Consider the following 12,440-nt stretch of genomic DNA (forward strand, 5'->3'; position numbering starts at 1 on the left):
GGGGGCAGGCTCACCTGGGCAGTGAAAGGGGCGGTGCAGCTGTCTCAGGAGCCAAGTGAGCTGGTTGGAAAAAGAGTGTCCGTGAGGGCCAGGCTTGCTGTCGTAGGCCAGCTGGCTGTTGGGAATGGTGCCCCTGGGGGTCCATGTCACACCCTCATATGTGGCTGTGCTGTCCTGTGACCGGAGAGGAAATTGCTGCATTGTTGTGAGCCTGACTTCGTTCCTCAGGAGCGCTCTCAAGCAGATTGCTCTAAAGCAGATTGGCTTTAGAAAAGAGGATTCTTATGTTAGAACGTCCTCTTTTTCTCAGAGTTTCCATGTCTTACTGCTATTTCCCGAATATATAAACTTGATATTTTAAGTATTTTCTTCTCTTACTTTTACATCACCTTTTGGAGTTGTCCCATCTTTGTTCAAATTACTTACCCAGTACCCTGACTTTCCCCTTTTCCCCACAACAAAGAGTACCATGGCTATGTTTATGGATCATTTTACTGCCGCCACACATACCAGTTCTCTGGAAAGACCTGGGAAATGGAAGTGTATGTCTTCAGAATGCCTGTTAAAACTCCTGAGGGACACCGGGTTGCTTAGTCGGAAGAGCATGCGACTCTCGATCTCAGGATCTTGAGTTTGGTCCCCATGTTAGGTGTAGATTACCATGAAAAAAATCAATAAAACAAAATTCTTGAAACTCAGCAATCTCAAATGAATAATGAGAAAAAAAAGAAAAGATAGGGAGGGCGCTGTCTGCTGTGTCACCGGGACCCAGTCTGGCATCTACATTTGAGAGACTCTCACTGACTCCTTATTGAAGGGACAGTCAGCATGTTTCTTGTAGAGGAACTGAAGGCTTTTGCTCAGTATTTGTGATCATAGTAATATTTTTTAAAGTGACTTTTAAGTTATGTTTCTTAACCCTTTGGTCCCTTTCTCTCTGTGGGTCAGATGATGAAGTTGAACGCGTCATAGGATGTGGGTTGAAGCCCAGTAAAGTACCAAGTGTAGAAGGGCCCCCATTATGACAGGTGGGCCTGCTGACTCACCCTCGGGGGCCTCGGTGAGCTTCCGTGGGCCCACGCTCCCTCATCACACGTTAGCAGGGCCCCTGTGCGTGTCTCACCGCCTCGTGGTGAGGGTGAATTCAGGTGCCTTGTAGGGGCTAGATGGAGGTTCACATACGTGGGACAAACTGTGGGAGGAAGCACCGGAGTTAGGTATGAAGTAAAATTGTTAGCACTGCAGCGGTGGCACACTGTATATACTGGTTTTTGTTTGTATGCCAGGGGAAGACGAAGAAGAAATGGAGCATCAGGAAGAAGGCAAAGAGCAGCTTTCAGAAACGGAAGGCAGTGGGGAGGATGAGCTGAGTGGTGACCACGGTGAGACCACCCAAAAGAAGGTCAAAGGCCAGCCTTGCCCAAAAAGGCTTTTTACCTTCAGCCTCGTGAACTCCTATGGAACAGCTGACATAAATTCCCTTGCAACTGATGGAAAACTACTTAAACTCAACTGTAAGCACTTTCTGTGACCTTTCACACTGGGCTTGGTGAGGGGGCTGAGAATCTGTCTGAAAATCTTGTTTGTACCCGGTACTTGCTGCACTGGGCTCTCGCCGTCTCCCTGGAGCTCCATGAATAGACGCTTGTGTGGGCCTTGGCATAAATCTCCCTAAAGGCTGTTCCCGAGGCCCAAGTGCCTGCCCCTGCCATCTTGCCAGGCTTGTCCCTCTGGTCCTTTCCCTCCACTGCCACCACCCTCGGGGCCTCTGCACTAGGTTGATAACACTTCTTGTGCCTTCTGCGTGGCAGTGGACTCCTCTTGCCCATGAGACTACGTGCCTGTTTCTTCTGTTCCGTAAGACTGCTCAGGACATGTGACCCATCTAGATGATGGTCATGGATTTGATGGGCTGTTCGTTAGCGGGAGCCTGTGACGCGGGCTGCTGAGCACACGAAGAGGCCGCGCAGGACGCGCGTGGTGTGGAGAGCACGAGAGGTCGGGGAAGACCCCTGCCCGGAAGCATTTCTGTGTCTCCTTCACTGGAAAAGACATTAGCTTTCCTTTACTCTCTTTCTTTTTTGTTGGATCTCTTTAAAAATGTGTGTTCTTACCAGCTTTATTAAGGCCTTTTCAGGTCTCTCTCTCCCTGTCTCGGCAGCTCCCTCCTCTCTGTGAGGCCTCCTCCTCTTGTGAGTGCATTGCGGATTCTATCTCCTTCTCCCTCTCTTGCACACTGCAGCCTGGACAGTGACTGCAGGCAGTAGGCTGGGCCCCTGTGGGCAGCACCTTTTTTGTTTTCCTTCTCTCGGGGATCGATCCAACTTTTCCTCTGCCCCGTACCCCGCCTCAAAACAGTCTTCCGCTGTTGGGTCAGGTTTTCTCATGAGTTAAGGCAGGAGGGTAAATCTGGTCGCTGTCACTTCATCTTGACCTCATCTTCTTCAGTATCGTATATGGTTAGCGCTTCTGGGGCTTACTGTGGCACCAAGGGAATCTTTGCCAAAGGATGTAGGGGGCTGGCTCAGGGCAGAGCATCGTCTTGCTGTCGCTGGTGAGTGGAGGGCAGGAGTTGATGGCGCAGCCTGAGTGTTTTCTTCTCACTCCTTCCCCGAGTGCTGGCCGTTAGTAATGAGTGACATTTGGGTCTTCCTCCACAGCTCGATCCACGCTGGCCATCGATTGGGACAGTGAGACCCGGAGCCTTTACTATGATGAGCAGGAGTCTGAGGTAGGGGACTGGGGACTCCTGGTCGGGAGGAGAGCTGGGTTCTGCCCTCACTGTGCACTTGGGTCAGTCTCACCGGTTCCCCAGCAATTTAACAAACCCTGGGTCAGACTGATAATGGAAAGCACTGGAAGATTTTGTCATTATATGTTCAGAGGCTCCAGAAAATACATTATATCCTGGGCATGGGAGCTTGGGAGGCTGTGGCTTTACCTGGGAAGAACTCATGTTCCCACCGGAAGTCAGCACTTTGGCCCCCACAGGCCTATGAGAAGCACGTGAGCATGCTGCAGCCTCAGAAGAAGAAGAAGACCGCCGTGGCCCTGAGAGACTGCATCGAGCTCTTCACCACCATGGAGACCCTTGGGGAGCACGACCCCTGGTATGCAGCCCCCCAGTCTGTGGGCGGACACCTGTGCAGCCCAGACTGAGATCTGCTGGGTCCATCTATGTACATAAAAACCCTTTTATGGGGGCAGGGAGATATGTCACTTTTTGTCACTTCTTTACATGACTGACCCTCTGTGGCAGTCTTTCTGTACCAGTTGTTTTCCAGACCGAGAAAGCCATCTCCCCCGACCCCCGTTTCAGAAGCTGGCTTAGAGCAGACCCCGCCTCTCCAAGCAGCCATGTGGAGCGCAGGAGAGGATATTGTGGGATTGTCACTGTGCCTCCGTGCTTGGGGGCCCTGGCTCGCCGCCTCCCCGCTGAGTGGAGGTTTCTCTTTCCTCCGCAGGTACTGCCCCACCTGTAAGAAGCATCAGCAGGCCACTAAGAAGTTTGACCTGTGGTCCTTGCCGAAGATCCTGGTGGTCCACCTCAAGCGTTTCTCCTACAACCGATACTGGAGGGATAAGCTCGACACAGTCGTGGAATTCCCGGTCAGGTGGGTCCCTGAGCTTCGGAAAATTAAAAAGTCAGCAGGAGACCGGGGCACCAGTCAGCTGAGAGTTCTGTCACCAGAGATTCTCCTGCGTTAGGATGTGTGTTGCTGTGCAGGCAGTTGGACTTCGGCTGACCCCCCCTCCCCATCCTCCTACCTCTGGGGAAAAGATTGTTCGGCAGAAGCGCTTCCCAGGCTCAGGGTATCCCCTTAACTGAGCTGGGCCTACCGTCTGTCATGGGTCCAGGGGGCCTGGGCTCAGCCGGACGGCGTAGACACACAGGGCTGCTGCTCCAGAAACCTGGATGACTGGGGGCAGCAGCAAGGGCGCAGAGCCACCTGTCCGGTCCCTGGGGCAGAGAGTGAGACTGGCTGCCCACTCGTGTCCCCAGGTCCCAGGACGCAGAGTGATGGGCCCAGGAAAGTAAGTCAGCCAAGTAAGAGTTCGTCCACAAAGTGTGGATTTTAAAATGCTTCCTGGGGGGTTGGAGTGGAGGTAGAGAGATGGATAGAGTATAGACGTTCGTCTAAAAATGTGTTCAACTTTTCTGTATGTTCAAAATTTTTCAAAATAAAATGTTGGGGGGAACAGTGTTCTGGGACCGTTTTGGCATTTAGCTGAAGTTTTCATGGCTCCAACTGTAATTTTGATCCTGACAGCCAGGATCCGCATAGCGGCTGTAGCCCTCTTGTCCATGCCCAGAGCCCATCCTCACCGCGGGGTGCAGGGCCGGAGCTCCCCGGGCAGCTTCTCTGCAGCCTGCACGGCCAGTGCTCGGCCCGAGCCAGTGCTTGGGCCCCAGCTGCCACGGCCTCTTCATCCGCTCCTGCCGTGGTTTGCCTCCAACAGCTCCCGTGTTCCAGCCTCCTGCCTTGAAGGGGTTGCTGGGTTACTGCCGCTTCTCTCTCTGAGTTTAATGTATTAAACACCATTTTTGTGTTTTGTGCTCAGAGCTCTGAACATGTCGGAGTTTGTGTGTGACCTGTCAGCGAGGCCTTATGTGTACGACCTCATTGCCGTGTCTAATCATTATGGAGCCATGGGGGTTGGCCACTGTAAGTACTGGCGTTGCTGCCTCTGACGTGTTGACGTGCCCTCCGCCAGTCTCGCTGGCCCTTTCCTGTGTGCCGGGCCCTGCCCAAGGCGCCTTACACAGCGCCTCAAGCCTGTAGCGTCAAGGTGTCAGGCTTTGTTGAACTGCTGCTGGTACTGCTTCATTCTCTCTCTCTTTCTCTTCATATTCTTTTTTTTTTTTTTAAAAGATCTTAGTTTTAAGTACTTTCTCCTCCCAACACGGGCTCGAACTCATGACCCCAAGCTCGGGGGTCTCATGCTCCACTGACTGAGGAGCCAGGCGCCCCTGGTCTTCATATTCTTGAATCCAATAGTCCCACCTCTGGGAATCTATGCTATGGAAAGTACTTGATAGTGGGAAAAAGCTTTAAGCACAAAGATTCAGCTATTGTAGTGAAAAATTAGTATCTGCATCAGTGACCCAGCAGTTGGCACTGCTCTCCACCTATGTGTTGGAAGAGCGCACAGCCACTGCAAAAGAAAATGAATGATAACATGGGGAGATGCCAGAACATGTTCAGACTTGTGTCCTTGCAGAAGCCAGTATCACAGCTATGCTAAAGCAGAAAGCAAGGAAACATTCTCCTCTTTACCTTATCTTCCAGAATGTCTGGAATGTGTAGGTTTTTGTTTTTTAAATGATTTATTTATTTAAGAGAGAGAGCAGGTGGCCGGTGGGGAGGGGCAGAGGGAGAGGGACTGTAGGGACAGGCCCTCCGCACCTTCTCCTACATTCTTCACCCCTGGGGTAGGCAGTGCAGTGAGGGATGAAGGGCTGGCCCAAGTCCGTGCGGCAGGTGGAGACAAGCAACCAGTTCTCCATTAGAGTCTGTCATTTCGTAGAGTCTGGAAGGGACAGGAACTGCTCATTGCTGCTGGGATTACTGTTGTAAACACATCTTGCTGGGGAATAGTATAAAATCAAGACAGAAAGTGTTTGCTGTGGGGAATGCTAGGCCCACTGTGAGGAACTGTTACCCAGCCACAGACTTTTCACGGTTTCAGAGAAAGATACATTTAAAGCGTCATGTCCACATCCCAGCTCTGCAAAGCCAAACGCCCAGGGTGTCCCTCACCGGGATTACCCTGGAGGATACAGAGGTAGGAAGAGGCAGTAGTAACCATCTGCTGGACCAAGTGAAGTTTGACTTGACCGGTTTTTTTGAGAGCCATTTTTGCTAAAATCTTAAACTATCAGCTTCCTTTGTGGGTCCCTTGGCTCTGGATGATTACTTATAGCCATCCTAAAGATTGATATTGGATTTCTCTATTCTTTTGATTAGTTTCGCAAAATTACAGCTTAAAGCCTTGGTCCCTGACAGCTCCATTCTTACCACCACCCCGCCTTTTTTTTTTTTTTTTTTTTTTTTAAGGGCAAGAGGGAGAGAGATTATGGGAGGGGGAGAGACGATCTTAAGCAGGCTACACGCCCATCATGGGACCCAGTGAGGACTCAAAATCACAACCCTGAGATCATGACCTGAGCTGAAATCAAGAGTCGGATGCTTAACCAGCTGAGCCCGCCAGGGTCCCCATTTTTACCCTTTTTGAGGAAGAACAGATTTCAAAAAAAGAGGAGTTATCTTTTAGTTGTCACCTGCAAATTACTTTTAATATCAGGATCTTTGTTTTATTTCTTTTTGAGTTTTATTGTTGTTTAGTGCAAGCCTAATAAGTTAGCCAGATGAGTTCTCTGGTGATTGCTAGAGGTATTTTCTTTGTTGACTTGGCAGACACTGCATATGCGAAGAACAAACTGAACGGGAAATGGTATTATTTTGATGATAGCAACGTGTCCCTGGCCTCTGAGGATCAGATAGTGGTGAGTAGGCTCTAGTGCTGGATTCCTCCTCTTACCTGATGGATTAAAGCTGAGAAGGGTCTCCCGGGCCATCCTGATGTGACAGTGGGAGCTAGGAGTGGTAGACAAAAGAGTTGACTGCCGTTCTTTCCAGAACCCTTGCTAAATGAGAAACGTCACTCTCCAGGTTTGGTCGCAGGCACTGGCCCTTCCCCACTCTCTGGGCAGGGTCACTTTCCTGGTTGCCTCTGTGCACCGTTGCACAGGGCAAGATGGCAGAGCCCCGAGAACAAAGCCCTGTTTTGAACAGTGAGCGAAAAGCTGGGAGAATGGGTGATCATTCCAACCGGTGAATGAACTTTTCCCCTCTTGTGTTTTAGACAAAAGCGGCTTATGTGCTATTTTACCAACGTCGAGATGATGAATTTTATAAGACGCCTTCAGTTGTTGGTTTTCCTGGATCCTCCGAGGGAGGGACAAGCCCAGGCAGCTCGCAGCAGGGCACAGGGGAAGACGAGGCTTGCAGCATGGACACCAACTGATGCTGCCTCCGAGACCCTGCTGCCCCTCAGCACCAGTGTAATCCCCCAGGAGAACATCTTTGACACTCTGAAGACTACTAGTGTTCCGTCTAAAAACCAGATGAGGAAATCCCCTGCTTTTATGAGCAGAAGAAAAAAAAGACCCTGTTTGCTCAGAAGGGTTATGTCAAGAGGCTGAATTATTTTTCTTTTTATACAGGTGGTGAGAAATTTCTGTAAGACCTGTGGAGCTGGAAAGTGGGGGGGGGGTCGGGAGGGGGGTGCACAGTGGAGTAAGGCCGAGGAATTCCAAAGAATCGAGAGGAACACTGTCATTGAGTGCGGTGGCCACGAAGACCCACTGCAGGCTGCCCTGAGTTCCTGGATTTCTCATTCTGGTGCTGGTTCCTGGTCACCCCAGCAGTCTGCCCACAGTAAACCAAGCCTCCAGTTCACTTGATGTTGTCCCCTTCTCCCTTGCTGTGCACTGACATGGGTTTATAATTCCCTCAAAATTGGTCCCTGAAGCCCATTTCTGTTTCCCTTTGAGCCATCTTGGAATTTCCAGCCTTCTTCCCCGTAATGAAATGAAGATATTTGGTGTTGGGGTCTCCTGCCCCTCAATCTCGTGTGGAACCTAGCAGTTCTGTTATGTCCCTCACCATCCTTGATGAATTGAGACGGTTGGAGACAGGGTGGCGCGTTTATTAGATATCACTTTAAAAAGTTGGTACACAAAACTTCTGGGTCCAGTGGCCCATCCAGTTTCTCTCCACGTTGGCTTGAGAATGGGAACCTTTCCCTTCTCGCCGACTTTGGTAAGAAATGAAATTATGGCCCCCCGGCCAGCGGTTTCTGGTTGGTCTTACCCCCGCCCCCCTTCCCTACCCCCCCCCCCCCGCATCCGGCCGCGTCCCTCGCTGGTGGGGGTGGGGGGCCCTCGCTTCCGCTGCGCTGAGTGAGTTTTAAGAAGAGGTGGTCAGTCCGGGCATTCTTGTCTGACCTTTAACCTTGGCGGGGGTGGGGGGAGCAGGGAACGCCATTCTCGGGCACGCGACCGGCCGGGACGTGCGCGGCGACCGTTGGCCCCGGTGGCGGTGTGGCCGCGCTGGCGGGTGAGGACACGCCTGCGGACCTTCCGCCCGAGGGCCGGCTGCGGGCTGCGGGCTGCGGGCTGCGGGCTGCGGGCTGCTGGAGAGGGCGGAGAGGGGTTGCAGAGGCGGTTGGGCTGGGCCAGGCAGGGCGGCAGGGGCGGGCGGGCCCGGAGCCGGGGAAGGCGGGGCTGGGCGTCCCTGGGGCTCCAGTCCGACCGACCGCTGGCTCCTCTGGGAGATCCGCGGGCCACACCCGCCACCTGGGCAGGAGGGCGCCGGGAGTGTGGGTTCCTCTGCCGTCTGGCCGGTGGCGTGGATCAAGCTCCGGGAGATGCGCTCTTTGGGGGTGGTTTGGGACTTCGTCTGTAACGTTATTCTCGTGTTGCTCTTCCAATGTGCATTTCCAATGTGTTACATAATAAAGACGTGGTCGCTTTTAGGGGAAATGTCTGAAAAACTGCGAAGATGCAGGAAGGAGCTGACTGCGGCCATTGACCGGGCCTTTGAAGGCGTCAGTCATTCCCAGGAGTGCTCGGGCCGGCCGAGGCTGGAGCTGGACGCCGCGCCGCTCTCCTTCCCCCTCCCCGTGCACCGGCTCCTCTGCAGGAGGCACCCGCAGGCGGCCTGCTCCTCCTCCGCGGCCCCCTTCCTTCCAGTCCCCTGCGCTCCTGAGAACGAGAGCCCAGCCTTTACGCCCAACCATGCCCCAGTGAATGCAAAGCCACAGGCTTCATGCCCGAAAAGAAAACCTCTGACCAGTAAGGAAAACGTATTGATGCATTCCTCCATTTTGGCACCGGAAAGACAGTTCTGGAGAGCCGCGGGAGACGGGGAGAACTGGAGAAAAGACAGCCTAAGGTGATTCCAACTTGACAGTAAAAAGTTACCGGTCGGGGGCCCTCCTTTCTGAAAATGTGCACGTTCCTGAGTTGAGTGCAGCACCACTTCTGCCTGCCCCAGGACTGCAGACCCTTCCTAGAGACCACTCTGCGGGCCCCACAGTGGTAGTGAACGTTAGAGAACCTGATTCTAAGTCACTTTGTTTTTTATACTGCAGAAAGGAAAATCTTCATTCCAGTGTCCCTGCTAGGGAGAAGCCAGATGGGTGGCTGGTCCCTACTTCCTGCTTTCATCCTTGCTTCTGCGCTCTTCACCCCCCTCCCTAACCTACCCCACTCCCCACCTCATGAGGTCTTAGACCTCATGTTAAGATCTCCCTTAGACCTTTTCCCTGATAGCTTCAAAGTTTCTCTGTTTACATAATGTCTACAACGTGGGCCTCCCTCACCACCCTGAGACCAAGAGTCACATGCTGTTCTAACTAAGCCCGCCAGGTGCCCCTCTCCCCAGTAAGGTTTAAACTGCCTGGTTTTAGGCACCTTGAGCTGGAGCAAGGATAACCATATGGGATGGAACTTCAGGGTCCTGCCATCTTGGCTGCCCTGGAAGCAGCAAAGGAAGAAGCCATTGAGTGGGTTCCATTCTGACATGTGATTATGGGCGTCTGTAGGCAGAAAGGCACCGTCACAAAGGTGCTGTCACCAGTGCGCTGTCAGCGATGCTCGTGAGTCGCAAGGATATTATTAGTCGACATCACTGACTCAGCAGTTTCCAATCGTCTCTGTAATCACAGCATAGTTACCAGTATGTTTTTGTTTTTAAGATGAACACTGAGTTCCCCACAAGGTTTTCTTTGAAGAGGCTCTAACCCTCCACCTTTTCTTCTTTTTTTTTTTCTACTTGGGGGTTGCAGGAAAGATATGGAGAAAGATTTGAAGGTTGACTCAAACATGCCACTCAGCAATTCTAGCCAAGAGGTCACAAAAGATCTGCTTGATATGATCGGTGAGTACAAAGGGCACACCTGTCCCCTCCTTGGGAGGACAGGTCCTTCACGCAGGCCCCTGAGTCGGCAGGTGTCTTTAAAAAACAAACCCACTCTCTCAGTTCTCATCCGGTCTACATGGTGCCTGTTTTGCCCACGGCAGGCTCTCTGCACCGGGCCCTCAGGCAGCTGATAGCCGGCGGAGTCGCACAGGAATCAGGTCATTTCGTAAATGTCTGGTTACAGTGAATCCCTGGGCATAAGGGACAGTCGTCCCCAGGGCTTGGCGTTTGAGCTTAGATCTGGAGACAGGACATAGGCAAAGATGGGGTGTGGGGGTGGTCCCCCAAGATTAGAAGGAAAGTTAGAAACTCACGTCTCCCCTGTAATGCCAGCACCCAGAGAAAGCCAACGTTAACCGTGCTGGAGATCCTGCCAGAGGTTTTTTCCTACACATCTGTACATTCTGGGTGGGAACTGTGTATTTTCTGTTTGCTCTTTTTTTCAAATGACTCGCACTGCTCAGTGGACAGACAGCCCCAGTGAAGGGCACTGCCTGAACCTCTTGGCTCTGGAAGAGCCGCCAGGTTCTAGGGGATGAAGGGAGGCCTGGTGGGACGAGAGGCTCCCCTGAGGCCACGGAGCAAGACACCTACCGAGCCACTGGGCGAGTGGCTGGTGTCTCCTCTGGGGTAGCCGCAGAGGGGAGCCGGAGTCCTCTGCCTCAGCTCACCACCACCCCCCCTCCTCGCCAGCCCCGGGCAGCAGTCTGATTCCGCTGAAGGCTCCGTTTTTCTCACAGGATGTGTTGCCATGTCTGCAGGGCAGGGAGTTCCCTAAGATCCAAGACAAGCCCAGACATGTCTGAGTCCTCCTTGCTGGGGGACCAGCAGGTAGTTGGGCTCAATAAACGCAGAGCCAGAGGGGTGGGCACCAAGACCACCTTAGTTAGCATCTGGGGCTCAGTTTGGCAGCCCACCTGCCCTGACGTCCCCGGAGAGGGCTGCCCGTTGTGGGTTTTCACTGGTGCCTGAAACGTCTCACTGGAATCGTAATGCTGAGTGTTCTTATTTTTAAGACCATACGAGCATCCGAACTATTGAAGAGTTGGCTGGGAAACTAGAATTTGAAAACGAGCTGAACCGTGTGTGTGGCCGCTGCGGAGATTCGCCCTTCAGGGAGGAGGCCTGGGCCTTGCTTGTGGACGAGAGCCCTCAGAAGGGCCCGGAGAGCGACCCCGGCAGCCTCAAGCAGGCTTTCGACGATCACAATATCGTGGAGACTGTGCTAGACTTGGAGGAGGACTACAATTTGATGAGCTCTTTCAAGTACCAGGTTGAGTAAGGACAGCTGCCTGGAGCTTTGGTTCTTTCCAGGCGCTGCCGTTCGGGCAGTGGTCAGCGTCCCCGGGGGGGGGGGCCTCTGCCACGTGGCTGGCAGGATCGGAGAATGCCACACCCTTTAATTTGCACTTGTCCCTTTTTGAGCTGAAAGCCCAATTTTTTTATTCTGTTGTTTTGAATTGTTTCTCACTGTTTTTTTTTCCACTTTTCTTGACATCTAAACTGTGTTTTTGATTGGTATTTAATACAGCCAGTACCCAAGGCAGGTGCTGGTCGTGGCCTCTGCTGTGTCTTCCTGGTGTTCTTTTCCATGGGCCCCTGAAGAAGTACTGGGACCACAACCAGGGTGGGCTTTGTGTACCCCCTGGGACCAGCCCAGGCCAGCCCAGCCCACACAGACCGTGGCCCCCAGCCCTCCTCCCCTTGCACGCCTTGCACGCAGGGCTCTCTGTTCTCTGCCTGGGCTCCAGACCCTCCTCATGTCCAGACCGACGTCCCCTCAGCACCCCTAACCCTGCTCAGCTTGAAGACCGCTGCTGGGGCCTCATGGTTGTGTTGGAGGGGCTGATCCCCACCTGACAGGACATGCCCATGAGGCCTCCCCACCACACATGCCACGTCGGACACCCGGGCCCCCAACACAGGGCAGTGGGAGAAAAAGGTAAGCACAGGTCCTGCCCATCCACCTTCATGCCTGAGGCCTCACGCGTCCCACTCCGGGCCTGGAGACCCTGGAAGCCACACTGGGGCCAGAAGGGGCAGGGACAAAGAAGGAGCGAGGCCTGAAAGCCTAAAAGCCTGGCAGCAAAAGCCTAGTGGGGCTGGCTCCAGCCATACCCCTGGAAAGAAAGGACAAGGGCATCATCAGGAAGCAAGGCAAGCTTTGATGCCTCCCGGAGACAGAGACTCAGGGAAGCGCCTGCCTTCTGGGCTCAGATGCGCAGCATGGGGTGAGGAGGCTGGCACAGGGGCTACTGGTAAGACCCAAAGAACCGGGAAGGTAGGCCCCATGGCCAAGGGGCCTCCTTGCCATGCCTTCTTTTAGGCTACAGACCTAAGGACAGGACAGGCTGCAAAGCCAGGGACCCAGGTCTGGTGACTCCCACTCTCAGGCAGAGACTGCACTCCCGCTTCCCAGCAGGGTGGCCACGTCATGGGATGGGCCTCCCC

General features: G+C 53.3%; 2 protein-coding genes across 3 annotated transcripts in view; both read left to right on the forward strand.

Annotated features, from left to right (window-relative positions):
• USP4 (ubiquitin specific peptidase 4) overlaps window positions 1-7,632 on the forward strand; it is a 52,378-nt gene extending 44,746 nt beyond the window's left edge. For both annotated transcript variants that reach the window (XM_044253574.1, XM_044253575.1), the window contains 7 exons: window positions 1,287-1,514; window positions 2,661-2,731; window positions 2,992-3,110; window positions 3,465-3,614; window positions 4,564-4,667; window positions 6,420-6,508; window positions 6,868-7,632. In XM_044253574.1, the coding sequence (XP_044109509.1) occupies window positions 1,287-1,514; window positions 2,661-2,731; window positions 2,992-3,110; window positions 3,465-3,614; window positions 4,564-4,667; window positions 6,420-6,508; window positions 6,868-7,029 (923 nt within the window). In that variant the 3' untranslated portion in view covers window positions 7,030-7,632. The remainder of the gene's footprint in view (window positions 1-1,286; window positions 1,515-2,660; window positions 2,732-2,991; window positions 3,111-3,464; window positions 3,615-4,563; window positions 4,668-6,419; window positions 6,509-6,867) is intronic.
• Window positions 7,633-7,841: 209 nt separating this feature from the next.
• Window positions 7,842-11,551, forward strand: C6H3orf62 (chromosome 6 C3orf62 homolog). The gene is made up of 4 exons (XM_044254863.1): window positions 7,842-7,866; window positions 8,156-8,960; window positions 9,856-9,947; window positions 11,006-11,551. Exons 1-4 carry the CDS (start codon window positions 7,842-7,844, stop codon window positions 11,269-11,271), a joined length of 1,188 nt encoding a protein of 395 aa, XP_044110798.1. The 3' UTR covers window positions 11,272-11,551.
• Window positions 11,552-12,440: the final 889 nt, after the last annotated feature.

This window comes from Neovison vison, chromosome 6 (genome assembly GCF_020171115.1).
Source record: "Neovison vison isolate M4711 chromosome 6, ASM_NN_V1, whole genome shotgun sequence".
NCBI classification, from domain to species: domain Eukaryota; kingdom Metazoa; phylum Chordata; class Mammalia; order Carnivora; family Mustelidae; genus Neogale; species Neogale vison.

Bases quoted from the DNA above. Each gene is read 5' to 3' on its own strand.
- C6H3orf62 (XM_044254863.1), top strand. From the start codon at position 7,842: ATGGCCCCCCGGCCAGCGGTTTCTG. The intron at 7,867-8,155 runs GTTGGTCTTACC...CTTCCGCCCGAG, and splicing joins CCCCCGGCCAGCGGTTTCTG to GGCCGGCTGCGGGCTGCGGG. The intron at 9,948-11,005 runs GTGAGTACAAAG...CTTATTTTTAAG, and splicing joins AGATCTGCTTGATATGATCG to ACCATACGAGCATCCGAACT.